The 25,751-nt window shown below is 39.5% G+C and overlaps 2 protein-coding genes and 1 pseudogene across 7 annotated transcripts in view; 2 read left to right on the forward strand and 1 right to left on the reverse strand.

The window, feature by feature from the left end:
- GOPC (golgi associated PDZ and coiled-coil motif containing) overlaps positions 1 to 24,651 on the reverse strand; it is a 40,235-nt gene extending 15,584 nt beyond the window's left edge. For 2 of the 3 annotated variants that reach the window (XM_045499399.1, XM_045499401.1), the window contains exons 1-3: positions 24,133 to 24,608; positions 3,621 to 3,785; positions 2,058 to 2,081 (exon numbers count right to left, since the gene is read on the reverse strand). In XM_045499399.1, coding sequence (XP_045355355.1) covers positions 2,058 to 2,081; positions 3,621 to 3,785; positions 24,133 to 24,420 — 477 coding nt within the window. In that variant the 5' untranslated portion in view covers positions 24,421 to 24,608. Of the gene's footprint in view, positions 1 to 2,057; positions 2,082 to 3,620; positions 3,786 to 24,132 lie in introns of all 3 variants that reach the window. The other variant, XM_045499400.1, reaches the window with a different exon arrangement.
- LOC123608930 lies at positions 7,553 to 8,594 on the forward strand (annotated as a pseudogene).
- An 83-nt stretch (positions 24,652 to 24,734) lies between the features above and the next one.
- LOC123608927 (nephrocan-like) overlaps positions 24,735 to 25,751 on the forward strand; it is a 31,374-nt gene continuing 30,357 nt past the window's right edge. For 3 of the 4 annotated variants that reach the window (XM_045499396.1, XM_045499395.1, XM_045499398.1), the window contains exon 1: positions 24,735 to 25,297. The gene's annotated coding sequence lies outside the window, so the exon portion shown is untranslated. The remainder of the gene's footprint in view (positions 25,298 to 25,751) is intronic. The other variant, XM_045499397.1, reaches the window with a different exon arrangement.

Consider the following 25,751-nt stretch of genomic DNA (forward strand, 5'->3'; position numbering starts at 1 on the left):
TGTGGCCAAACAAAACTCTTCTGAGAGTTTAATAATGGCCCTGATAGATATTTTAAGTGTTACTTTTGGATCAAGAAAACTATCCAAACACTGTAAACTTCCATTTATTTATCCTAAGTAGAAGTGTTTTTACTGCCTTACAGAACTGTTTTTACCAACTCACTGATTCACAGAATCAGTGACAATGTGGCTATATTTGTTGACGAGCTGTGAAGACACTGTTTACTATGTCCCCTTTGTGAGACTTAAAACTAGGGGCACCTGGGCAGTTCAGTCAGTTTAAGCATCTGACTCTTGATTTCAGCTCAGGTCACGATCTCACGGTTATGACATGAAGCCTCACGTCGGGCTCTTCGAGGAGTACAGAGCCTCTCTCCACACCCCCTCTCTCTGCCCCTCCCCATGCACGCGTGCAATCTCACTCTCTCTCTCTTTCTCTCTGAAAATAAACTTAAAAAAAAATTATTAAAAAAAAAAAATCTACCTCAGCACCAGAAAGATTTTTATCTTGAGCAAATGGCAAGTGATAGTTTCTACTGTATGGGTACTGATTATTGTAATTATTTCCCTTTTTATTCTGGATATTAAGAAGCTGAGAAATAAATTCTAAAAACTTTTAACAACTCATGGAATATATTTTGGTACTAATTTAACTGTCTGCTTTGGTCAACTGTTCTGACAATAGTGTATCAATAAATGATATAAACATCACTATATGATATATTCAAATACAAGGCTGTGAGTACCACAAACTTAAAACACAAAAACATAATATACAAGCTAAAATGAGTAACTACCAAATGTTGGATATACTTATCACGTCTTTGATTAAAAATATTTGTTATTATTATAAACAGAAGAAAATTAATTAGCAGCCTTTTTCAGCTTCTGTAAAAAAAAAAATGTAACCATTAAAACCTAACTTCCAGATACTGTTTTTAAAGAATTTGAAGAATAATCTAGAATCTTCCTTTTATAACAACTTTGGAATTACTAAAATTGCAATTTATTTCAGAACCTATTTCCTAAAAGGCAAGTATCAATTCCAAAAAACCCCCCAAAGTTTGGATAACATGAACAAAAATCTTTTTTATGACATTTACTGGGGTTAATGCTGTTTGTGTCAGAAAAAGAGTTCTTAGAAGACCAGGTATTCTTTGGTTTATGGGCTAAATAAACTTTACGTTAAGAATTACCTACTTAACAATTACTTCAATGAGCTATTTACATAATATTTATTGAATCTGAGAAACACATATTAAGCCACCACTTTGTCTTCACAATTCAAACACCTAATGAATCTGGCAAACTCTTAGGCCTAAAAATAACATTTGCAAGCATGAAAAGGACAAAGAAAACTGAAGTTAATCACTTTTAGATTTAAAAAAAAAAAAAATTTTAGTTAGCCTGTTTATTATTAGGTAACAACCAAGAAACTCATGTTGTATTTAGACAGTCAAACACTGTATTTTGAAAAGAAATAAAACCATAAGACAAATTGGAGGCTGATTAGATTGGGAGAGTAGGAAAAATATTAAGAACTTACATATTGTTATTTTCTAAAATAAATTTTGATAAGGAGTTTCAAAATTCAGTTGTTTCAAAGGCCACACAATTATTCCAAGACTACTAAAAGGTTATGGCACATGCAGTAGATGAGTAAGAAACCAACATGCACATTCTTCTCCTGGGGATAAACTCAAATAGAAGAGGAAAAAGCTATTCCACTTAATGTATCTTTGAAATATTCAAGTGAGGAAACCAACTGCTCTTTTGAAGTAGAGGTTTGAGCAAGTTACAAGGCTCAAGAGTTGTCAAACATTGATGGGCTCTGCAAATAATGGTTATAAAATTACAAACAAAAGAAAAATCTTTAACAACATGTAGCGAAAAAGAACAAAGGGCCACCAACTGAACTTTTCAGGTACTGGCACATGAAAAAATCACCATCATGACCATCGTTTTCAAATACAAAGTGACAACACGCAATATGCAAATAAGACACTAAGAACACTTCAGCATGACATATTAAAGCAAAACAGAAACGGGACACTTACCAGCTCCTCCACAGAGGGGACAGACTTAAGATATAAGAAAAAAGTTTCATAATTAGAAAAATGTCAAACAAATGAATTTATCTAGCGGTATAATCATTATAAGGAAAATTCCCATATGTTGAATATCATTTGGATGAAGTTTCATTAGAACAAATATATTTGCAAATCCATAAGCAATAGTTAACTATATAGCATTAAAATTTTTTGTTTTACCAAAATTAGTCAACTCAACTAGTTCAGTGCCTTTTGACTATAGCACCCTGATTAAGATCTAATGTTAACACTTCAATTCTTTTCTACTGAAAATGTACATTGTTGCTCAATGTTAATATCAAACATCCCAAAGAAGCAGTTACAAATCTAAGTCACTTCAGTTAAACAAAACAAGACTACCAACTTAGATCCATAGAATTTCTGAATTGTAAAGGTTTAAGGAGCATGTAAACATTCATTTAAATAAATTCTAACCCATCGGTATTAGAAACTAATCAACCAATCAAATGGAATTAACTGAAAACAGGGAAAACTTAAAAATGTATTACTATCATCATCCCATTTCACCTCTCCCAAGCTATACCTGTCTTACTGCTGTGTCCCCTGTGGTCAACAAAGTGGCGCATAGTGCACACTTAATACATGAGAGATTAAGCCGACCTGAGACTTAAAAAAATTTTTCTATTTAAACAACCTATATTATGAAGGCAAAGGTTAATTATGGAAAATTTATGTAATGAGTATTATACAAACATTACAAAATGTTTAGTGACAGGAAAAGTGCTTCTATGAAGAGCAACAGAAAAAATGTGCCACTGGTTGGCACCCAATTCCATTTTCCCCTTCATCCTTATTAACAGAACTCCAGTTTTACTGGAAGTGGTCATGTGACCAAGTTAGAGGCCGAAATGCAAGTCCCAATAGCCAACGAGATGGCTAAACTGATTGGCAAAAATCGCTGAGGAGGGTTTCATGAAGAGTTCCTTAAAGAAGGCTAATGCAGCCTGTAAGCATCCTTTTGCCCTTTTCTTAGATTCTTCCTTCTTCCTGCCTGGAATAAAGAAATCCTAAAGATGGAAACTATGAGCTAAAAATGGCAGAACACAAGAATAAAAAGAACCTGGACACCCAGTCTCTGTAGAGCTATCATACCAGCTCTAGACTACCTATCTCGGGGCTTGAGAGAAAACAGTTTGTACTATTCAAGAATAATCCTAGTGTTACTTGGATTTCTGTTATATGCAGCTGAACTTAATCCTAACTGATCCAACAGGGGAAAAAAATGTTTACGTGTTATAATCACAAATATCTTTTAAAGGTATGTACACAGAGATTTTCAAAGAAGAAAACAAAATCCTATTCTAAGTATCAGTTGCTTACTGATGTTATCACTTATCATCCCCAGGTGATGAGACAGTGGATGATCATGAAGATCTTTACATCTCCTGTGTTTTCTGAATTTCCCACCATGAGCACATACTACCTTTTATAGTCAAAAGCCTCATTAAAAACCGTGCTCTTTGCCCTCTAAAATATATGTAAGTATATGTTACCTTCTAAACGACTTACCAGTTTTGCCTTAATGGTACCAGAGTCAACACTCTGGCCAGTTTGAGCATGAAGCTGCAGCTGAATAGAGTGCAACTGTAAAAGCTGATCGTGGACTTCTTTCTCCAGCACGACTTTTTCTGCCTGGGTCTCTGTCAGTTCAGATTTCAGATCCACCAACTGTGCCTTATGAAACAACAACAAAAAACATCAAGTAAGCTTAATTTTATTTTGACTCGAATAATAGTTATTCAAAAAGGACACAGGCTACCTGTAAAATGAACAGAGGAACACCAGAATGAAGAGATGAAGTGACTGAGCTCTAAGACATCCATCTAAATAGTCATAAATGCAATAGCACAGGTAAGATACTGGAGTGGTAAGAGAACTAACTCTACCATCAACAGCATCTTCTTTTATTTATTTTTTTCAGTAATCTCAACACCCAACGTGGGACTCAAACTCACAACTCCAAGATCAAGAGTTACATGTTCTTCTGACGGAGCCAGCCAGGTGCTCCCATAAACAGTATCTTCCAATACAGAATGCTACTTCCATTTTACTTTGCTTACTTTAAGAGGGCTTTTCACTGTTTCACCTTTACCTACAAAGTTTATGAAAATATAAAGGTATGGGATGGCTCATCATCCTTAGCGATAACATGTTTTACAGTGGTTCACTAACATTAATGGTGTATCAGAGGAGAGACCAGGAAGTAGCCACCCCAGAGAATACTAGCTCATATGAGCCCATCCACTATCTATCTAGTAATTATTTTATTTTATTTTTTTTTTAATTTTTTTTTTCAACGTTTATTTATTTTTGGGACAGAGAGAGACAGAGCATGAACGGGGGAGGGTCAGAGAGAGGGAGACACAGAATCGGAAACAGGCTCCAGGTTCTGAGCCATCAGCCCAGAGCCCGATGCGGGGCTCGAACTCACGGACCGCGAGATCGTGACCTGGCTGAAGTCGGACGCTTAACTGACTGCGCCACCCAGGCGCCCCTCTAGTAATTATTTTAGGTGCTAAGGTGTGAACCACTGAAGTCACAATGGGCCTAAATATCAGAGTTAACTATAAGCTACAGTTAACTGTTACAACATAGCAGAACAACCCCTCAAAACCACTTATTCATTCAAGTTGGAAGTTTTTCATTTTTTATACTTAAATGTTTTATAGTTGTGCACAGGATGTCTTGTGTGTCTGGTCTTCCCAATCACCAGTAGATCAAAGATTAAGAAAAATCTTTGTTTTTCTATTTAATTCAACGTAACTGTACTAAGCATCAAGGGGCTCAGAACTATATTAGCTCAAGGAGAAAAAAATTGTGGAAAATACTTTTAGAATTATAGATTACAATTATTTATGTCTTGGAGAAGCTTTCTTATTTATTAACTGAGGTAATATATATGCAAACCAACTAAAGAAAAATGTGGCAAGTTACAGGTGTATTTAGAATCGGTCATCCCAAGGAATTCAAAGTAAAGGAAGATTTAAAGAGGGTTAGTGAAGGAAAAAGAGTCTAGAGGTGCTTTGAAGTTAAGTGACAAGGACAAAATTGTAGTAGTAAAACAGTCTAAAGATGGAAAGACCAGAAGAGGCAGAAAGAGACCAGAAGCAACTGAGGGAAACTCTCTGGGTATAAGCGACCAAAGGACTAATATACATCTCTACACCCCAACTGCATCAATCAGTGCCTAGGACATAAAAAATGCTCAATAAATATCTTTAAGTTGAGATGAATTCTAATACTGTAGAAGTGCTCTTGCATGCACACTCTCTCTCTCTCTCCCCCTCCCTCCAAATATACACATATACACACAGGCACACTTCTTATCGTGAGTAGGAGAATGGGCACAAAGGGGTAAAGTGGACTGGAAGCTACAGGCCTTTAGTTACAGAATTTAAGTAAGTCATGGGATGGAAGGTACAGAATAGGGAACATAATCAATTGGTATTACCACAGCAATGTATGGTGAGAGATGATAGCTACACTTGTGATGAGCATAGCACATAGAGTTGTTCAATCACTACACCTGATACTAATGTAATATAGTGTGACAACTATACTTTCATAAAAAAAAAAAAATTTAAATGCGGGGCACCTGGGTGGCTCAGTCGGTTAAGCGTCCAACTTCAGCTCAGGTCATGATCTTGCAGTCTGTGAGTTCAAGCCCAGCATCGGACTCTGTGCTGACAGCTCAGAGCTTGGAGCCTGTTTCAGATTTTGTGTCTCCCTCTCTCTCTGCCCCTCCCCCCTTCATGCTCTGTCTCTCTTGCTCTCAAAAATAAATAAAACATTAAAAAAAATTTTTTTAATGTAAATGCTAAAAGAAATAATTATATTAGTAGTTGACTCTGTTCTTTAAATGTAATGAACATATACAAGAGATTACAGAAGAACTTCATTTCCATTACCTTCTAAAAGAGTGTGTAATACTTTCACAAATACTCCTAATTGAAAAACGTAGAAAAAAAAACCTTACATGTATGATAAATATGTCTTACAGATCTTCTTCCCTTTAACAAAAAAAAATGCCCACCAAAGAAAATTATAAACATTTATAATCACCTCTTACCAGACAATGTTCAGTACATTTTGAAGACTGCTCCTTTAAAGTACAAGTAAGTCTTGCCTAAAAAGTTCTTCTTAGTCAAAACAAAACAAACAACCTACAGGTTTTTACAGTGTTTGAAACAAGATAACCATAAAAGGAAAACAAAGATTTGAATAATATGCACTCTTTTTAAGCATATGAAACTTATGCTAGAGTGAACCTATATGCAGAAAAGGTTTAACATAAGTCATTTACTCCATAACAACCCTCACCTATTTTTTCATTACATTCACTTTCAGTCTGCATTTACCTTATTATAATATACTCCTCTATTCCTAACATTTCCTATAAACTGGAAGTTAGATCTAAAGGTTTTTTTTAAAATTTTTTTTTTTTCAACGTTTATTTATTTTTGGGACAGAGAGAGACAGAGCATGAACGGGGGAGGGGCAGAGAGAGAGGGAGACACAGAATCGGAAACAGGCTCCAGGCTCTGAGCCATCAGCCCAGAGCCTGACGCGGGGCTCGAACTCACGGACCGTGAGATCGTGACCTGGCTGAAGTCGGACGCTCAACCGACTGCGCCACCCAGGCGCCCCTAGATCTAAAGGTTTAATTAGAGGCACCTGGCTGGCTCAGTCAGTAACACATGGGACTCTCAATCTTGGAGTTAGAAATTCAAGCCCCACGTTGGGTATAGAGAATACTTAAAAATTAAAAAAAAAAAAAAATCTTTAAAGGTTTAATTAGATTTACTTACTAATTAAATCTTTGTGGCAAGGGATATACTGTATGTTTCAAAAGGCATACACTGCCTGGTAGTCCCACAATGATTTACCTTTCAAATCAAATATCTCATGAATCATTAACAATGGAGTAAAACTTCTGGAGTTAAGAGATTGAAGAGGCATAAGTGGTATTCATTAATTAATTCGGCAGATTAATATTCAAGTCAGAAATGATTTTAGGGGTGCCTGAGTGGCTCAGTCGGTTGAGCCTCCGACTTCAGCTCAGGTCATGATCTCACGGTTCGTGAGTTCAAGCCCCACATCGGGCTCTGTGCTGACAGCTCAGAGCCTAGAGGCTGCTTCAGATTCTGTGTCTCCCTCTCTCTGCCCCTTCCTTGCTCATGCTCTTTGTCTCTCAAAGATGAATAAATGTTAAAAAAAAATATTTTTTAATGATTTTATTCTAAAAGGGAAAAAAAAAAACAAAAACAGGGTAGTACACAGGTTTTTTGAATATGGCCCATTACAAATATGGACTCTTCATTAAGTCAGTTAATTTCTCAAGAGGTTGCTCAACTTAAAAAGTAAGAAAAAATTCTTTATAAGGAGAACATGCAGATATTAAAATTCGAAGCCCAGTTTCTCTGTTCCTCCCTGTTCAACTGACAGTCACATCTCCTTGTGCAGTGCCAGCCAGATCCCTGAGAAAGGATGGTTAAGGTCAGAGAAAATGGATTTGGCCACATAGGACACCTGGTCACCAGGGTGGCTTTTAACTCTGGCAAAGTTAATATTGTTGACATCAATGACCCCTTCGCTGACCTCAAATACATGGTCTACATGTTCCAGTATGATTCCACCCATGGCAAATTCAATGGCACAGTCAAGGCTGGAAACAGAAAACCTGTCATCAGTGGAAAGCCTATCTCCATCTTCCTGGAGGGAGATCCTTCCAGCATCAAACAAGGTGATGCTGGTGCTGAATATGTTGTAGAATCCACTGGTTTCTTCCCTACCATGGAGAAGACTAGGGCTCACTGGAGGGTAGGGCCAAGAGGATCATCATCTCTACCCCTTTTGCTGATACCCCCATGTCTGTGATGGGCATGAACCATGAGAAGTATGACAACTCCTTCAAGATTGTCAGCAATGCCTCCTGTACCACCAACTGTTCAGCTCCTTCGGCCAAGATCATCCACAAAAACTTTGGAATCATGAAAATACTAATGACACAGTCCAGGCCATCAATGACACCCAGAAGACTGTAGGTGGCCCCAATGGGAAGCTGTGGCATGATGGTTAAGGGGCTGCCCAGGTCATCATCTCTGCTTCTACAGCCAAGGATGTGGGCAAAGTCATCCAAGAGCTGAACAGGAAACTCACTAGTTTGGCCTTCCATGACCCTACTGTCAATGTGTCAGCCATGGACACCAGACCTGCTGCCTAAAGAAAGCTGCCAAAAATGATGACATCAAGAAGATGGTGAAGCAGGCATTAGAGGTCCCCCTCAAGAGCATTCTGGGCTCCACTGGGGACCAGGCTGTCTCCTGCAACTTTAACAGTGATACCCACTCTTCCACCTTTGATACCTGCGCTGGCACCGCCCTCAATGACCACTGTATCAAGCTCATTTCCTGGTACGACAATGAATTTGGCTATAGCAACCAGGCAATAGATTTCATGTTCCATATGGCCTCCAAGAAATAAGAGTCCCCTGGACCAGCCCCATTGAAAGCATAAGAGAGAGAGGGAAGCCCTCAGCTGCTAGAGAGTCCTTGCCACAAATCATCCCCTAACACAACGAGACCCCTCTTGACCTTGACACAGTTTCCATCCTAGACCCTCTGAAGAAGAGGGGCTTAGGGAGCCCCACTTTGTCATCCACATCAATAAAGTACACTGTATCCTCCCAACAAAACAAATAAATACAGTAAAATTAAATTAAATTAAATGCCAATCTTATTTTTAAAACAAGTGTTTCAAATTTTCTTTAAATTTTGTAATAGTTAAGTAACTCTTTTCTAGTCCATGATATAAGCATTTTAGCTAAGAAAACTTAGTCACTGATAAATTTTATGTCAAAATTAGAAATGTGCATATTTTATATAATGGTTATCTTTCTAATACCACCAAATTTTAGAATTCAAAGAGAACATAAAAACTACAATTATGACAGTTACTATTTACATAATGAAACCAAGGCCAATCAAAGTTGCTTTTATATCCAGGGCTACCCCACTGGTCAGCAGCAAAACAGCACTTTGAACCCAATTACTCCCAGAACAAGGTAGTGGAAGTGTTATCAAGCAGCTGGTCATAAGGAAAAAAAAACTGTTTCTATAGCGACAATACATATGTTTAACTTACTAACAATATTCACAGCTACCACAAAGCAAGCATCTATATACCATATGGCAGGTATATACACACCACACATGATCTGCAATTCTTACCACACTCTCCAACTTTTTCTTAATAGTTAAGGAAACTGGAACTCATAGTTTAAGCAATTTACCAGAATCACACAGCTAGTAAGTAACAGACTCCAAATCGTTCTGACCATAGAAAAAGCCTAAGCATCTTTTACCTCACTGTCTTACCCTGGCCACACTGTAACTCGTAAAGAGCCAAAGTTTAAAGGAAACAGGTGATTTCAACCTTCAACTCTTATTTAAATTTTCAAGTGATATCCCAAAAATGTTTTATTTTTTTAAAATATTTTTATCTTAGAGAGATAGCATGAGTGCACAAGCTGGGAGAGGGGCAGAAGGAGAGACAGAGAGAATATTAAGCAGGTTGCACATGCAGCACAGAGCCCCACACGGGGCTAGATCCCACGATCCTGGGATCACAACCTGAGTGGATTCAAAAGTTGATGCGCAATTGACTGAGCCACCCAGGCACCCCCAAAAGTATTTTAAAAAGCAAAACCAAAATAGTTAAAAACTATGTTACATACAGACTTAATTTGGGATACGATCTTTTCCCCTTCCTGCACTTGATCTTGGGAGATTCATTTAGAGAAAAAATAAAACAAAAGCTGATCATCAAGATACTCTACCCTTACACAGTAAGGAAAAAACGATCTCATTCTAGGAGGGTCTCTGGGTCTTAAGACCATAGCCTTGGGGCACCTGGGTGGCTCAGTCAGTTAAGCATCCAACTCTGAATTCAGCTCAGGTCATGATCTCATGGTGAGACCGAGCCCTTTGTGGGGCTCTGTGCTGTTTGCAGGGAGCCTTCTTGGGATTCTCTTTCTCTCTCTCTGTCCCTCCCCAGCTCATTCCCTCTCTCTCTCTCTCTCTCTCTCTCTCAAAATAAATACATAAACATTAAAACAAACAAACATGGGGGCACCTGGGTGGCTCAGTCAGTTGAACGGGCGACTCTCGATTTTGGCTCCAGTCACAATCTCACAGTTTGTGAGTATGGCCTTCACTTCACGTGAACCAAGCCATTTAAATCAACCACTGGTGAGATTTTCTAAAGCAGTGATTCTTAGCATGTGGTCCAGCTGGAATGGAGTCTGGAGATAGATGAAAATTTGAGGCATATTTTGCAAAGTAGGAATGAAGTATTCCCCAAAATGAAAAAGACAGGCAGTCTATCTAAATAACACTGGAGTATTATCATCACCACTTATTTGTATTTAATGCAGCCATTACTATTCTATTCTCATCTCATACTCTTTCGAAACATCCAAACTTTTCCAACAAGGTAATTCCTTTCTAAAATAATCCTTTATTACTAGATTCCACTGTGCAGCACCAAAACCAAAGGAATTTTTTGTTCAGAGTTTCCATTTTGTCCAGACCTTAATCCTCTATGTTATCTACTAAAAATACACAACACTTGCATTTTTCTTTCTAAACATAAGCTAATTTTTATTTAACAGTCTTATGGAGAAAAATGACAATTACTTTAACTTAAGCACCCTTCAAAAACCTCTTTGGGAGAGGTCAGACTAAGACAAGAAATTAGCAAACATCCAGTTGTATGGCAGGGAACTTGGATGTAGCTCAGTCATTCGTTTCAGCACATCATTCAGCTCTTTTAGTAACATTTAAAAAAAATTTTTTTTTCAACGTTTATTTATTTTTGGGACAGAGAGAGACAGAGCATGAACGGGGGAGGGGCAGAGAGAGAGGGAGACACAGAATTGGAAACAGGCTCCAGGCTCTGAGCCATCAGCCCAGAGCCTGACGCGGGGCTCGAACTCACGGGCTGCGAGATCGTGACCTGGCTGAAGTCGGACGCTTAACCGACTGCGCCACCCAGGCGCCCCAGTCTTTTAGTAACATTTTAAAAGGGCCAATCTAGGAACCTAAAAAACTCTGGTAAAATATCTTTATTTCGCACATGAGGAAACTGAGGCTCAAAGATATTGAGTGGCCCCAAATTACAAATTGCATGGCATTAAAACTCAGACCTCCTGACATCTTTTGTAATCCGGCAGTAATAGGGACATGGTGACCAAGCAGTCCAGGGCCCCCAAATAAGATCACATCCCCAGACCTCAGACAGGGCTTTAAGCAAGAGACTCAGAACATTCCTCATCTAGCTAGCAACTCCTTCCCTGCGCCCAACAGTGGAACTCATGTGTGTGCACAGATAGACACACATGCAGGAACAGACATGCATACACACAAAAACATACATTCCCCAAATTGTTTAAGAATTACAAAAAAAATAGCTGACTCCAAATAGCAGTTGACCTGTAATGAACTGTAGCACAGAAAGCTGCTGATAAAGTAAATATAATCTCACCTACAAATTTACCTACAAATGTTTCTACACCTTCTGTTTTAAAGTACGTGCACAAAAGGTAATCACTTCACTAAAAAGAAACAAGTATGCTTTTAAAAGTCTGTATGTTTTTTTATGTTTGAAAATGCAGTTTAGGATGAAAGTACAGATTAGAATTTAAATCTCTAGCAATTATACCATTTAATGTCAATATCTAAGACTTATCATCTATACCCACCTATTTCCCGAAAGGCTGTAAAGCTCACAAGATAAATAAAAGAAATGTAAAAAATAAAAAAAAAAAAAGGCTGTAAAGCTCACAAGATAAATAAAAGAAATGTAAAAAATAAAAAAAAAAAAGGCTGTAAAGCTCACAAGATAAATAAAAGAAATGTAAAAAATAAAAAATAAAAATGTAAAAAAAAAAAAAAAAAACTGCGCCTGGGTGGCTCAGTTGGTTAAGTGTCCGACTTCGGCTCAGGTCATAATCTCGTGGTTTATGAGTTCAAGCTCCACATCCGGCTTGCTGCTGTTAGCATGGTGTCTGCTTCGGATCCTCTGTTCCTCCTCTCTCTGCCCTTCCCCCATGCTCTCTCTTCCTCTCTCTGTTTCTCTCTCTCAAAAATAAACAGTCAAAAAATAAAAATAAAAACATATAGAGATGGCAAGATTTCACTAAAAAAATCCACCTTAATACAATTTATTGTGTATTAAATTTAATACTGAGTTTCCTATCAATAGGAAAACCTTTATATATTATATAATTCTCCTTGACTCATTAAAAGAAGCAATGCCATTTTATCTGGTGAGACTCCTTCTTTCCTGGAACTAAACTTTTAAAAAAAAAAGTATCATAGGAATTGTTATATATATAGGATCCTGAGCGACAGCAAAAGCAGAACAGAGCCATTCTTCACAGGGACTTTTCTCCTGTGAAAAAGTCACAAGGAAAATGCAACTCATGAAAGCATTTTGATCCATTCCGTTTTTTCCTTCTACTCCTTCAACAGAGCAGAACAACGCCGCAGCCCTAATCTGAGTTAACCCATACCTCTTGTAAAGAATCTCCCTCTGCCTTCCTGTTCCCCGCTGTGCCTGAAGTACTTAGCATTGCTCCAACCACTCAAGGGTACAGAAAGACAACAGATCCAATTCTAAAACAAAGACTGTGACCAAACAGAAAATATACTCAGAGGTCAAATATAAAAACCTCTGCCACCCCTCAAGATAGGAAATAATATTCCTCTTTATTACAAGTCAGCTCCTGAAAGAGCCTGCACATCTGGCTTACAAAAGTTCTGTGAGAAAACTGCCTATTCGCTCCAATTCCCTCTATACAAGCATAGAAGACCACTAACTTCATCTGTCATCATTCTTCTCCAAACTGCTGTGCAGTTTAAGACCAGCAAACTTGTTTTTGTTTCTAAACTACATTCATTCAGCAAGTATTTATCAACTACCAACCACATGCCAGGCACGGGCTGGGCTCTAGGGAGACACTGGTAGGTGAAACAAATGGGGAACCCGGCCTGCAAAGTGTGCAGTGGCCTTGTGCAGGAGGCGGCTTGTGAAGAAAATGAGTGGCATATGTAACAACAGCACTAATGGCATTATATGCCAGGTACTTTTTGGGACATATTCATATTTTAATTGTCTTAATCCTCGTGATAATCCTCTGAGAGACACATTTTTTTGTACAGAGAAGGAAACTGAGGTGCAGAGAAGTCAGGTAACTTGTCCAAGGTCATTACAAAGCAAGTAATATAATATATACTTACCAAGTGTAAGCTGTATGAAAGAAACTAAAAGAAGGGGATTCGTGGGGTGGGAGAGTACACTTACTCTTCTGAGAAGTGTTCCAGTTGCTGTCAGAGCAGCAATTCTCACAGGCCTGTGGGACCTTTTCAGGGCATCCACAAGGTCAAAACTATTTTAATACTAATAAAGCATTATTTGCCTTTTTCACCATGATGACATTTGTATTGAAGGTGCAAAAGCAATGATGAGTAAAATGTGTTTGCAGTTAAAGAACAAAAAGTTCATTTAAGAATGCCCGTGATGAAGCAATAAAAATTATAAATTTTGGGGGGACACCTGGGTGGCTCAGTCAGTTAAGTGTCCGACTTCGGCCCAGGTCATGATCTCACAGTTCGTGAGTTCCAGCCCCGCGTCAGGCTCTGTGCTGACAGCTTGGAGCCTGGAGCCTGCTTGGGATTCTGTGTCTCCCTCTCTCTCTGCCCCTCCCCAGCTCATGCTCGCACTCTGTTTCTGTCAAAAGTAAGTAAACTTTAAAAAAAAAATTATAAATTTTTAAAAATCTCAACCCTTGCGTACTTCCTTTTAATATTCTGTGTGATGAAATGGGAAGTGTGCATAAAGCATATATGCTGCATATCAAATCATGTTGTCCCAAGAAAAAGCACTTACGCAATTGCTTGAGTTGCAAAACCAAACTGTTTGCATGGAACACCAGTTTTACTTGAAAGAAGAACAGGGATCCCTGGGTGGCTCAGTTGGTTAAGTGTCCAAACTTGAGCTCAGGTCATGAGCTCGCCTTTCGTGAGTCTGAGCCCTGCATGGGGCTCTGTGCTGACAGCTTGGAGCCTGGAGCCTGTTTCAAATTCTGTGTCTCCCTCTCTCTCTGCTCCTCACCTGCTTGTGTTTTGTCTCTCTCTCTCAAAAATAAACTTTAAAAACTTTTAAAAAAGAAAGAAGAGCAAATACATTACTATTGGTAAACATATTCTTGACAACGATTAAGTGAATCTGTTACTTCCAGGCAAACAACTGAGAGTATTCTTGCCAATGGTAAGAATTTGTGTTTTCAAATGAAAATTAGAATTCTGGAAAAATTGAAGCTTGACAGCTTCCAAACACTTAAAGGATTTTCTGATGAGGCTGGTGATATTAACAAATATGACTTAAAAAAATTTTTTTTAATGTTTATTTATTTTTGAGACAGAGAGCAAGCAGGGGAGAGGCAGAGAGAGAGGGAGACACAGAATCCAAAGTAGTTCCAGATTCTGAGCAGTGAGCACAGAGCCTGACACAGGGCTCAACCCCAGGAACCATGAGATCATGACCTGAGTCAAAGTTGGACCCTTAACTGACTGAGTCATCCAGGCACCCCAACAAATGTGTTTTTTTTTAAATATCGTACAATAAGGTGTACCCACATTTAGAAAATCTGCATAACTCAGCAAACCAGTATTTTCAAATGACCAATCCATAATGTTAACATCAGGACTCAGTAAGAGATCCATTCAATGACTACATACATAGACCAATGTATTTTACTTTAACAGTGGATGAAAACTTCATTGATTAGAGTTTCAGACTCCACATTGTAACTAACCTTTAAGAAATTACCTTTTTTAAAAAAAAAAAAGTTGATTTATTTTGAGAGAGAGTGAGGGCACAAGCAGCGGAGGGGCAGAGAGAAAAAGAGAGAGAATCCCAAGCAGGCTCCACACTGTCAGTGTGGAGCCCGAAGTAAGGCTCAAACTCATGAGCTGTGAGATCATGATCTGAGTTGAAACCAAGAGCCAGACACTTAACTGACTCAGCCACCCAGGCGCCCCAAGAAATTACCTTTTAATATCAAAGAAAAATATCCACAACTATCTGAAAAGGTTATTAAGATACTCCTCCCTTATCTAACTGTGTATCTCTGTGAGGTCAAACTTTCTAGGCTACAACCCACGCCTCATATCACAAATGTTTGAATGCAGAAGCAGATGTAAGAATCCAGCTGTCTTCTAGTAAGCCAGATATTTAAAGATTATTCTTAAATGTAAAACAGTGCTACTTTTTTTTGGAAAGTTATCTTCTCATTAAAAATGATATCTATATGAACATATAATAGACTTACTGTTACTATTTTCAGCTGATACAGGAAATATTTAAAGTTTTCTCAGTTTTAATTTCTAATACAGTAAATGCCTATAGACCTAATCCACATTTTGGGGACTTCATAATTTGTAGAGTGGAAAGGGGTCCTGAGACCAAAAGTTTGTTGTCTTGAAGTGTGAAGGGAGGCCCATGTGGCTGCACCATATAGAAAAGAGAAAAGAATGGTAAGATATGTCATTGAAGAGATATCCAGAGGTCAGATCATACAGCTTGACAGCCATAAGAAGTTTGAATTTTACTCATAGTATAATTGAGGCATTTTAAGCAAAATGACATGATCAAATTTATGTTTTAAAAAAGGGCAGCTGTGTATAATACAGGAAACAAAGTGAATGAATTATGGCTGGAGGATTTTCAAAAAGAAACAGATAAATCTGTGATGTATTTTTGAAAGTTAAATTACTTTGATGTTAAGCTCAAAATGAAGTTCCAAGCAACATAAAATGTTTCCTGTTTCCATTTGCATGTTAACACAGTTGGTTCTATGATCAAACTGGAGGTAGGGTGAAGAGAATCAAGCTACCCTATATTCTAGAAATGTCACAAGTACACTAAGTCCATACACAATATGAATGTTTAATGTTACTTTTAGTCACAGTTTCGAATTTTTCTTAAAATGGAATACCTTGAAATATTAACTTACAAATCCTATCCTTGTGGATCACATACCAGGGGAAAAAATAAACTTGCAGATTTAGTCATTCAACAATATAGTGGACACTGTGTTAGATACCACGGATATAGACAGAAACCATCCCAGCCCTCGTGAAACTTGTATTATAGAATGATTACTGGTAATCTTTGAGGATTCGTGGTAGAACACTAAAAGTGTTTCAAATAATTTATTCATTTAAATAAATATTTATTGAGTACACACTGTGTGCTGGGATCTGGAGACAAAAAAGATGAGTAAGACATGGATTCTGCCCTTCAGAATTTCACTGTCTGGTAAAAAGAGACAAAATTACACTTCCAATTATGACAGGGAGTGTCATAAGCACTGTTATAGAGGCCATGTGTGATGTACCAATTCAAAATGGAGTGAAAAAAAAAAAGGAAGCGAAAGTCTGGGTGATGTATGGAAGTGCTGAATCACTATCATCTACACCTGAAGCCAGTATTCCACTGTATGTTAACTCCCTGGAATTTATATAAAAACTTAAAAAAAAAAAAAAGCAGTGAAAAAGTTAGTCAGAAAGGAGAAATTTACCTGAGTACTAAAGAGATCAGCTAATATATAGAGTAGAGAAAGGTCTGAGAAGTGAAAATCCCTTGCAAGTGAGACAGGGATGTAAATAGGGCAGAAAGGTTGGTATTTAATGTGTGAGTTTCAAATTTCCAATTTTATTTTATTTTATTTTTTTTTTCAACGTTTATTTATTTTTGGGACAGAGAGAGACAGAGCATGAACGGGAGAGGGGCAGAGAGAGAGGGAGACACAGAATCGGAAACAGGCTCCAGGCTCTGAGCCATCAGCCCAGAGCCTGACACGGGGCTCGAACTCACGGACCACGAGATCGTGACCTGGCTGAAGTCGGACGCTTAACCGACTGCGCCACCCAGGCGCCCCTCAAATTTCCAATTTTAAAAAGGGGCCAAACAACAATTCTATAGTCCACATATCCGTCAACTGGATATCCATACTCAAAGGAATTGCTCACTACTCGATAAAGTTTGAAAGCACTATAGAGAAAAAAATTACCAACCCATTCCTAGAGACCAAAATGAGTTCACAAAGAGATAATATTCCCCCCACCTAAAGTCAGCTTTCCACAAAGCACTTGATATTATTTCACCTAAGACATAGTCTTGACCCTCCAAGAGATTACCTTCCAGAGGTAGAGAGATGTGGCAGCCACTAATGACAGAACAACGTAACAAATTTAACAGTCCAAGTGAGTTAAAGGTGTTATGACCGGCTCTGCCTATATAGAGCAGAGAGAAATGGGGTGAGGAAAGCCTTCACAGAGATGGTGAGGTAAGTGGTATCTTGAAAGATGAGTGGGTGTTTGACACTGTAGACAAAGGGGACGGAGAAGGCACTATACACAAAAGCCTATGTTAAAGCAGTGATACCATGCAAGGCCTATTTAGAGAGCTGCAAATAGACCAGTTTTATTGAGAGGCAAAAGGAGCTAAGAAGGGGTGACAAGAGATAAGGACAGACACACTGGGCATTGATCACTATGCTAGAGTTTGAATTTTACCCAGTTAGTAAAAGAAAAGTATGAGTAAAAGAAGAGTGACCAAAATCAGAGTTGCCCTTTTTTGATATGAACAATTAAACTGAAATATTTTAGAATGACTCTGACAGTGAGGGGCACCTGGGTGGCTCAGTCGTTTGAGCGTCCACTCTTGATTTCAGTTCAGGTTGTGAGTTCACAGTTTGTGAGTTTGAGCCCCACGATTGGCTCTGCGCTGACAGCACAGAGCCTGCTTGGGATGCTGTCTCCCTCTCACTGTCCCTCCCCCCACTCACACGCGCGCTCTCTCTCTCAAAAATAAATGAACATTTTTAAAAATACTTAAAAAAAAAAAAAGAATGATTTTGAAAATGAAAAGATGGTTTGGAGGGGGTAAGAAGCAATTAGGAGACTATGTTAGGAATATACAAGAAAGGATAAGAAACTTAACTACATACAATCTCCTAAACTCAACTCATCTTTCCTGCCAAACCTGTTCCTTCTCCTGGATTCTTTACTTCAGTAAATGGTGTAAGTCTCCTAGGGCTGTCATAACAAATCACTACAAACTTGGTGGCTTAAAAGAACAAAATTTTATTCTCTCACAGTTCAGGATGCCAAGAGCTCAAAACCAAGCTATTGGCAGGCCTGTTTCCTTCTGGATAACCTGAAGGAGAAACTGTTCCATGCATGTCTCCTAGCTTCTGACAGCAATCAGGATTGACAGCAATCCTGGGCATTTCTCAAGACTGTTGACATGTCACCCCAATCTCTGATTCTTCCTCCACGTAGCCTTCTTCTCCGTGTCTCTGTGTGTCCTGAGTGTCTCTTATCAGGAGAATCTCATTGGATTTAGGGTCCACTCTAATGTGCTATGATCTTATTTCCACCCTTGAATTATTTATTACATCTGCAAAGACCTTATCTCCAAATAAGGTCACATTCTGAGGTTCTGGGTGTATATGAATTTGGGGGGAGACTACTATACTCAAACAGCTACCACCTAATCCATTTCTCAAACAGAAATGTGGTGGCATCCTTAACCCCTCCTTGTCCTCATCCTCTGCACATACATAATTATTAAATCCTGCTTCTACTTCTTTAATTGAAGGTTATTCCTTTTCTTCATCCCCATGACCATTTTCATTTCAATAACGCTCTTGTCAACATAGCAAACTCCTTGCTACAACACTGGATTATTACTCACATTACTGTGCTTGTTACTAAACAAGTATTGTTGGAGAAAGTCACACAACAAGGCAGACTGGCTGTATCATGAATTTATGATAACTAACTCCAAATAAGTCTCCAACATTGCCTGGCGGTCCCTCTATTTCTCTGGCCAACTGGCTCTTCCACTCTTCCATAACTATTTCAAATCTTTTCACTCTCTCCAAGCTCTTACTCTCACCCACTTTCAGCAGTTGTCCCCAGCTCCAATTTCACAGAGAACAAAGAAGCCATCAGACAAACACTCTCAATCTCCCACCTCCTGCTCTCACAGTCTCCCTCTCCCTCCAAGTGTAACAGCTGGCCTTTCAATGTGAGGCCATTCTCTCTACATGTATCTTAGATCTCCTCTTCATTCAGAAATCTTACTACTACTACTTACCCTTCTCTTTTGCTAGAACATTCAGCTTCCCTCTCAACTAGATGCTTCTCATTGGCTTATACACATTTATTGGCTTATACATGCAATACCCCCCTGGAATTCTACACTCCTCCTTCCTGCTACCTATCCAGCCACACTCACTCTTTCTGCCTGCTTTTCTCTCTACCTCCTCCTTCCCTCACCAGGCATAAATATGTGCTTTGGGAGAAACTGGTTTCTCTAGTTCTAGAGCTTTGGTCCCCTTACTTAATCCTGGTAAAATGGGAATAATAATAGTAAACCTATCACACAGGACTGTTGTGAGAATTACATGACTGAATATATGCAAAACACTAAAAGCAGAACCTGACCAATATTAACTGATCAGTAAGGTTAGCAACATAACTATTGTTAATAATAACTCATGTCCATCTATCTATTCAGCCAACTGACATCTTGGAGTCATCCTAAATTCCCTCATCTCTCCATTCCAATCCATTTCTAGACTTTATTTTTACCTCCCAAGTCTCTCTTGTTCTGTCACCTCCATCTCACTATCCTACCCTGCACGATCATCCTCTCTTATGGATAAAAATAAGAATCTTCTAAAGGATTTCCTGCATTCATTCTTGTCATTATCCCAAACTCTCTCCTTAACCCTAGCCTCAGTGAGCTATGCTAATCTCCTATCTGAGGTTACCATCCAGTTTTAAACATCTCCCACTGGTATGATAGAGCCCCCAAATCTACTGCATGGCCTATAAAATCATGTAGATACCGTCCCTAACTACCTGTTCAAACTTATCTTGCATCTCACTCCTTGGGCCATCTGCTCTTATAACACATACCAACTCTCTGTCAGTTCTTCAAGTGCATTATGCACTTGACCATCACAGTGTGTTCCACTTTCTGTTCTCTCAACTGGAATGTTGAATGATATTCCTGTTTCTCTTGGCCTAATTAATTCCTACTTATGCTTTATGTCTTAACTCAATGGCCACTTCCAGAAGGAAGCCTTCCTTGATCCCCCAGAACAAGCTCCCATTACACTATGTACCTTTCATAATACTCATCAAAGTTGGAATTTCACACTTACGTGACAATTATTCCAATTAACTCCCCAACAGAATTCAAACCTTGTAACAGCAATAACTATGTCCATCTTGGTCTCCATTGTATCCCAAGTACCCAATACAGCATCTGGCACAGAATTAGTCCTCAATAAATACAGAGTGAATCAATATTAACCTTCAAGTTCAACGCTGCAAAATGGCCTTACCATTTGTTTAAAAACAGAACAGTGTCAAAGCAGTAAAAGGACAGTACATCATCAGTTCATCATAAACATGGCTCTAAACCAAAAGTTTCTCTTCTGATGGTTGTGAACAGTAAATCACTTTAAAAAGATATACTGATTCAGGGGAGCCTGGGTGGCTCAGTCGGTTGAGTGTCCGACTTCGGCTCGGGTCATGATCTCACAGTTCTTGAGTTCAAGCCCTGTGCTGACAGCTTGGAGCCTGGAGCCTGCTTCTGATTCTGTCTCCCTCTCTCTCTGCCCCTCCCCCACTCATGCTCACTCTCTCTCTCTCTCAAAAATAAGTAAACATTAAAAAATTTTTTTTTTAAATAAAAAAAAAGATATACTGAATCAGCAATTGTTGGGGGAGGGAAAGGAAGATGTGACAGAAGATATATTGTTTTGCTGTTATTTTATTTTTATTATTATTATTTTTTTAAGTAGGCTCTATACCCAGCACGGAGCTCAATGTGGGGCTCAAACTCACAACCCTGAGATCAAGACCTGAGCTGAGATCCAGTCAGATGCTTAACCAACTGAGCCACCCAGGTGCCTCATGTTTTGCTGTTATTTTAGAGAAGGGGTAAATAGGCAGAAAATTGCATTTCCAGATAGACAGGTGAGTTTTTCTAAAGTATTGGTTCTCAATCTTTGTACTACTCTAACACACTACTATAACTATTACTATTACTACTGCTCTTACTACTGTCCCAATCAATACCTGTGACTCCAGCACAGCTGTCACCAAGTGGCTCACTAGAGCAGGAATTCTCATGCATGTGGGAAGTATAAGAGCGAGGTGAGTAACCTGAAATATCTCAATATATTCTGATATTCTTTGTTCTCCCCTTCCCCTTATATATAGCCCTCTCCCTACGGCAAGCAGCAGTCACACAGGCATCATTTATATTTACTTTATATTTTGTTTTACTTTTTTAAATTCTATTTGAGAGACAGAGAGAGACAGAGAGAGAGGGACCATGCACATGTGTGTGAGTGGGGGAGAAGGACAGGGAGAGAATCTCAAGCAGACTGGGGGACTTGATCCCACGGCCCCGGGATCATGACTTGAGCCGAAGATCAAGAGGCTCAACCAACTGAGTCATCCAGGCACACCATTTAGTATTTAATTTTAAATATAACCTCTGACTTTTTTTGCAGCAAAATTGTTTTAACTGCTATATTGATATTAAACATGGTATTACCTAAAGGCACAATAACTAAGGCAGAAGAAAGAGCAATCTGGAAAGATACTCAAGACCAATTAAATATAAGTTACCTACACTGGAAGTATCTGTGTCTTGATTATAAAAATGTTTTATAATGGTAATATAGTTTAAGGTATTAATCTCTAAAAACACTGAACTTTGGTGCACACCTGTTATATCACACTATAAATGGCCTCAACTGTTGAATCTTAATGCCCATATCCTTAAAACAATAGAAGTAATTCAATCCACTTACTAAGAAATAAAACAGGGCAAGAAAGTATGGAAATCTTTTCTAAAGATTTCAAGATCTCAGATTAATAACAGTATATGAACCTCTGAAATTTTGCAAATAATCCAACAGCAGGTCTGCTTTGAAAGGCACTGCTGACAACGAACCTCTCTCCTCAAAAACACACAACCGGTTCCGTGAAAACCATAAAAACTGCTAAATGTAGACAGATTAACCCACAAATAGATAAGTTAACTGTAACAGAAAAACACACAAACAAAATGTCCCTTCCCCATTTTCGAAGATCTTTAAGTCAAGGGTTTCAAAGTATGTTGAAGAAACATGCTCACATCACGACAGGCTAGCATTTCTTATTTTGAGAAATAACGCCATCTCCTAAGCCAGGATGTGGAGTCAGAATATGTAATTACAATTTCTGAGAAAAAGGATATACATAATTTATTATAGCTCTGAATACTCATCTAAAATATTTAAAGATGAAAAAGACTGAGTACCACATCCTACTCACAGAATCATCCTTTCTCCAAAATCAGATTTTATATCCGACATCAAAATATCACTGTTCAAAGAGTCCTCTGGTCATTTAAAAAATTAGATATTGTTTCACTTTTTAAAAGCTGTTTATCCTCAGTAGGTACCCGCAGTTGGAAATGATATGAAAGTTCTCATGAGGCAAAAGCTACTCTTGCTCTGTTATTTAAAGCTAAAGCACTATTTCTAAAATCCATTAAATGCATTTTTACTACCTGAAAAATTAACTACCTTCTAGAAGTAAGCAGCAATCAAGAAATAAAAAATCATTTTCATATACCTAGAACAAGACGTGATTAGCTTCACATCAGCACTTCCATTGGAAACTCTTCAAAAAGGATGGAAGAGATGAACAGTCCAAAATCTCTGATTTGCGTCTGTGCTAATCACAGATGAATTAGACCACCTTTTCTGTGGCTGCCAGGAAAGAGGAAGACTGCTAACCACTAATCAAGGAGAGGATACATACCTGATATTCATATTGATTTGGATCTAAGGGGCACTCTCAATCATTGTAACTGACAGCAATGATGCTTTCCGGGGTAACTTCATGTTCAAAGAGCTTTGCACATCTCTGATTATCCTATTTTTATGTACTTTAAAATGAAAGACCCATTCTGTTAAATTATCTAGTTAGAAAAAGCTCTTTATGTAATAATGTCAACGTGTCATGTTTCTAAATATTGTAATAATGCATTAATTTAACTTTCTGCACAACGTGGTAGGTTTTTGGGTTTTTTTGGAACCAACACTACTCCACTCCACCCACACCCACACCCACACACAAGATTAGAGACTAAAGCAAATGATCATTCTTCACATACTCTCACAAATAAATCCAGACTTTGGGAAATACAGTAAAGGACAAACAAAACTTCACTCAATGTTATAAGTCTTTTGAAAAATTGTAGACAACTCTTGCGGTATCTGCCTGTAATTTAAAGACCAACTATAAACCAAGAAGGACACTGATACTATCCTGTTTATCCCACTAGATTTTCCTAAGAGCTTTGATAGAATTCCCCTAAATAGTTCATGCATTCAGGGAATAGTATGTCTGTGTGAAACAAGACACGATGGTCTGAAATAGTTTAAAAAAAACCATCAACACTGTATCAGTCTGGTGATATACAAACCTAGTTTGTCAATGTCAAAATCGATATAAGAGAACTCAAATGTTGAAAGGTGGGCTAAGGTATTCTGACAATCTTTGAGCTTAAACCTTAGGTTTATTAACGATGCATGTACAAGTAGGCTGGAGTAACTAGTTCCTGTTTCCTCCGCATAGAAATACTAGGAAGGTGGGTGACAGGACTCCAGGACACCCACACGTCGATCTACACCCTCTTTTTCTACCCCAACCTCACCTCACTCCTTTGCTTTACACATATACACACGCACTCTCCTGTCACATCTGAGCCCAGGTGCCCTGGTAGGTAGTTTTCTAGGGTCGTTTCACCAGTGCGTTAAATGGGATCTGATGCCTAGGACTGAATGCCACCTCCTCCAGGGCCCACAGCTCACCTCCAGCTTGTGGTTAATTTGGGACACAGTCTGGGCTTTATGGCAAAGCTGCGCAAAGCAGGAACTCAGGCTGGTCATCTTCTGTCGCCCCTCATAAGTGATGTCCGCCTGGTCCGGATCGATCTCACCCAAGAGCAGATCCACATCCACGAAGGCCTTGTCGAACTCCTTCTCCAGCACCTCCAGCCATCGGAACATGGATACCCCGCCGGGGGAGACCCCCACGGCGCAGGAGGCGCCCCCGGGGCCCCCTCCGGCTCCTGCCGGGCACGGGCCGCCCGCCGACATGGCGCCGTCTAGGGCCTCCCCCGACTGCTGCTGACCCCCGCCGCCCACCCCGCGCGAGAGGAACTGCTGGGACTGCGGGGACCCCCGCGCACGCACGCTCCGTCGGTCCCCTCCCTTCCCCTCGCGCGGCTAACGCCGGCAATGCACCCCTGAGTGGCAAGAGCAGTGAAGCTGAGGCGGCGGCGGTGGCACACGGAAGAAACCGGCCGTCCCACCTCCCGGCCCGCCCCCGCTGCGCATGCGTAGCGAAGACTTAGGCCGACGCAGCCTGGAGGGACGAAGTGGGCGGGGCTAGGATGAGACCTTGGCCTATGAAAAGCCTCTACTTGGGACCTGCCCGGCAGCGGCCATATTGACAACTGGCAAACTCTAGCTTGAATCCCCGAGAAACAGGCACGCATCGTGTCGGCTTCCAAGTTGGAAAGGCCGGAGGAAGAGAACGGTGTCCACGTCGCAGAGACGAACAGTTCCCGCCCGCTTGACTTCACGGTGGGCGGGAGCCGTTCTAAAGACCTCCGGGACAGTTGCTGCGGCGACGTCCAGGGCGGGGAAGGGAATGTGAGGACGGGCGGTGTAAGCATGCGCAAGGGCCACGTTTTACCTTTCGTTACGGTTCCTGTAGAGGGTTAGGTGGGTGGACATACGGGCACTTCTTGCTAAACCAGGCCCTCAACTCCGAGTGAAAACTGCTTGGAGCGGCGACTTGAAGGACAGCGGCCGCCCGGGTTTTGCTGAATTCACACGGGACCTTTTGTCTTGCCTTTAATAGGCAGCCCTGAGTTCGAATCTTGCACCCTGTCATATTAGCTGTCCTGTTTAGTTGTGTTCTTTAACCTTGAAGCCTTAGTGTCTAAAGTTTACTTCGCTCAGTACTGAGGTAAGATGCTTAACTTCAGTGCCTTCATCCTGATTATTAGCCTCCAGGTCATACGTTTCCAAAGAAACTATTTTTAAAAGTACTTATCTCAACAACTACGGTGTTCCCACAGTGACCTTTCATAAAAACAAAATTATGAAGATACATATATTCATAAATATATTGAATGCAGAGCCCTCTTGAGGCACTGGGGACACAAAAACGAGACGAGCCTCACGCAAGCCGAGCTCATAGGCTAGTGAGTCTAATCCTAATAGCTACTACTTCGATTTGAATTTTGTAGTACCTTTGGGAGTGTTGACAAACTGCCCTTTACCATTAGCCCTATTTGCGCTCAACTCCTTTCCACTTCTAGACTAGCCCAGTCTTAAGAAAGGAGAAATCAGATATTGGGTTAGGCTGGTGAGAACTCTTTTGCATTGCGTAAGGGAATACTTTACTAGCCCACCCCAGA

Source organism: Leopardus geoffroyi, chromosome B2 (assembly GCF_018350155.1).
Source record: "Leopardus geoffroyi isolate Oge1 chromosome B2, O.geoffroyi_Oge1_pat1.0, whole genome shotgun sequence".
Classification (NCBI taxonomy): Eukaryota; Metazoa; Chordata; class Mammalia; order Carnivora; family Felidae; genus Leopardus; species Leopardus geoffroyi.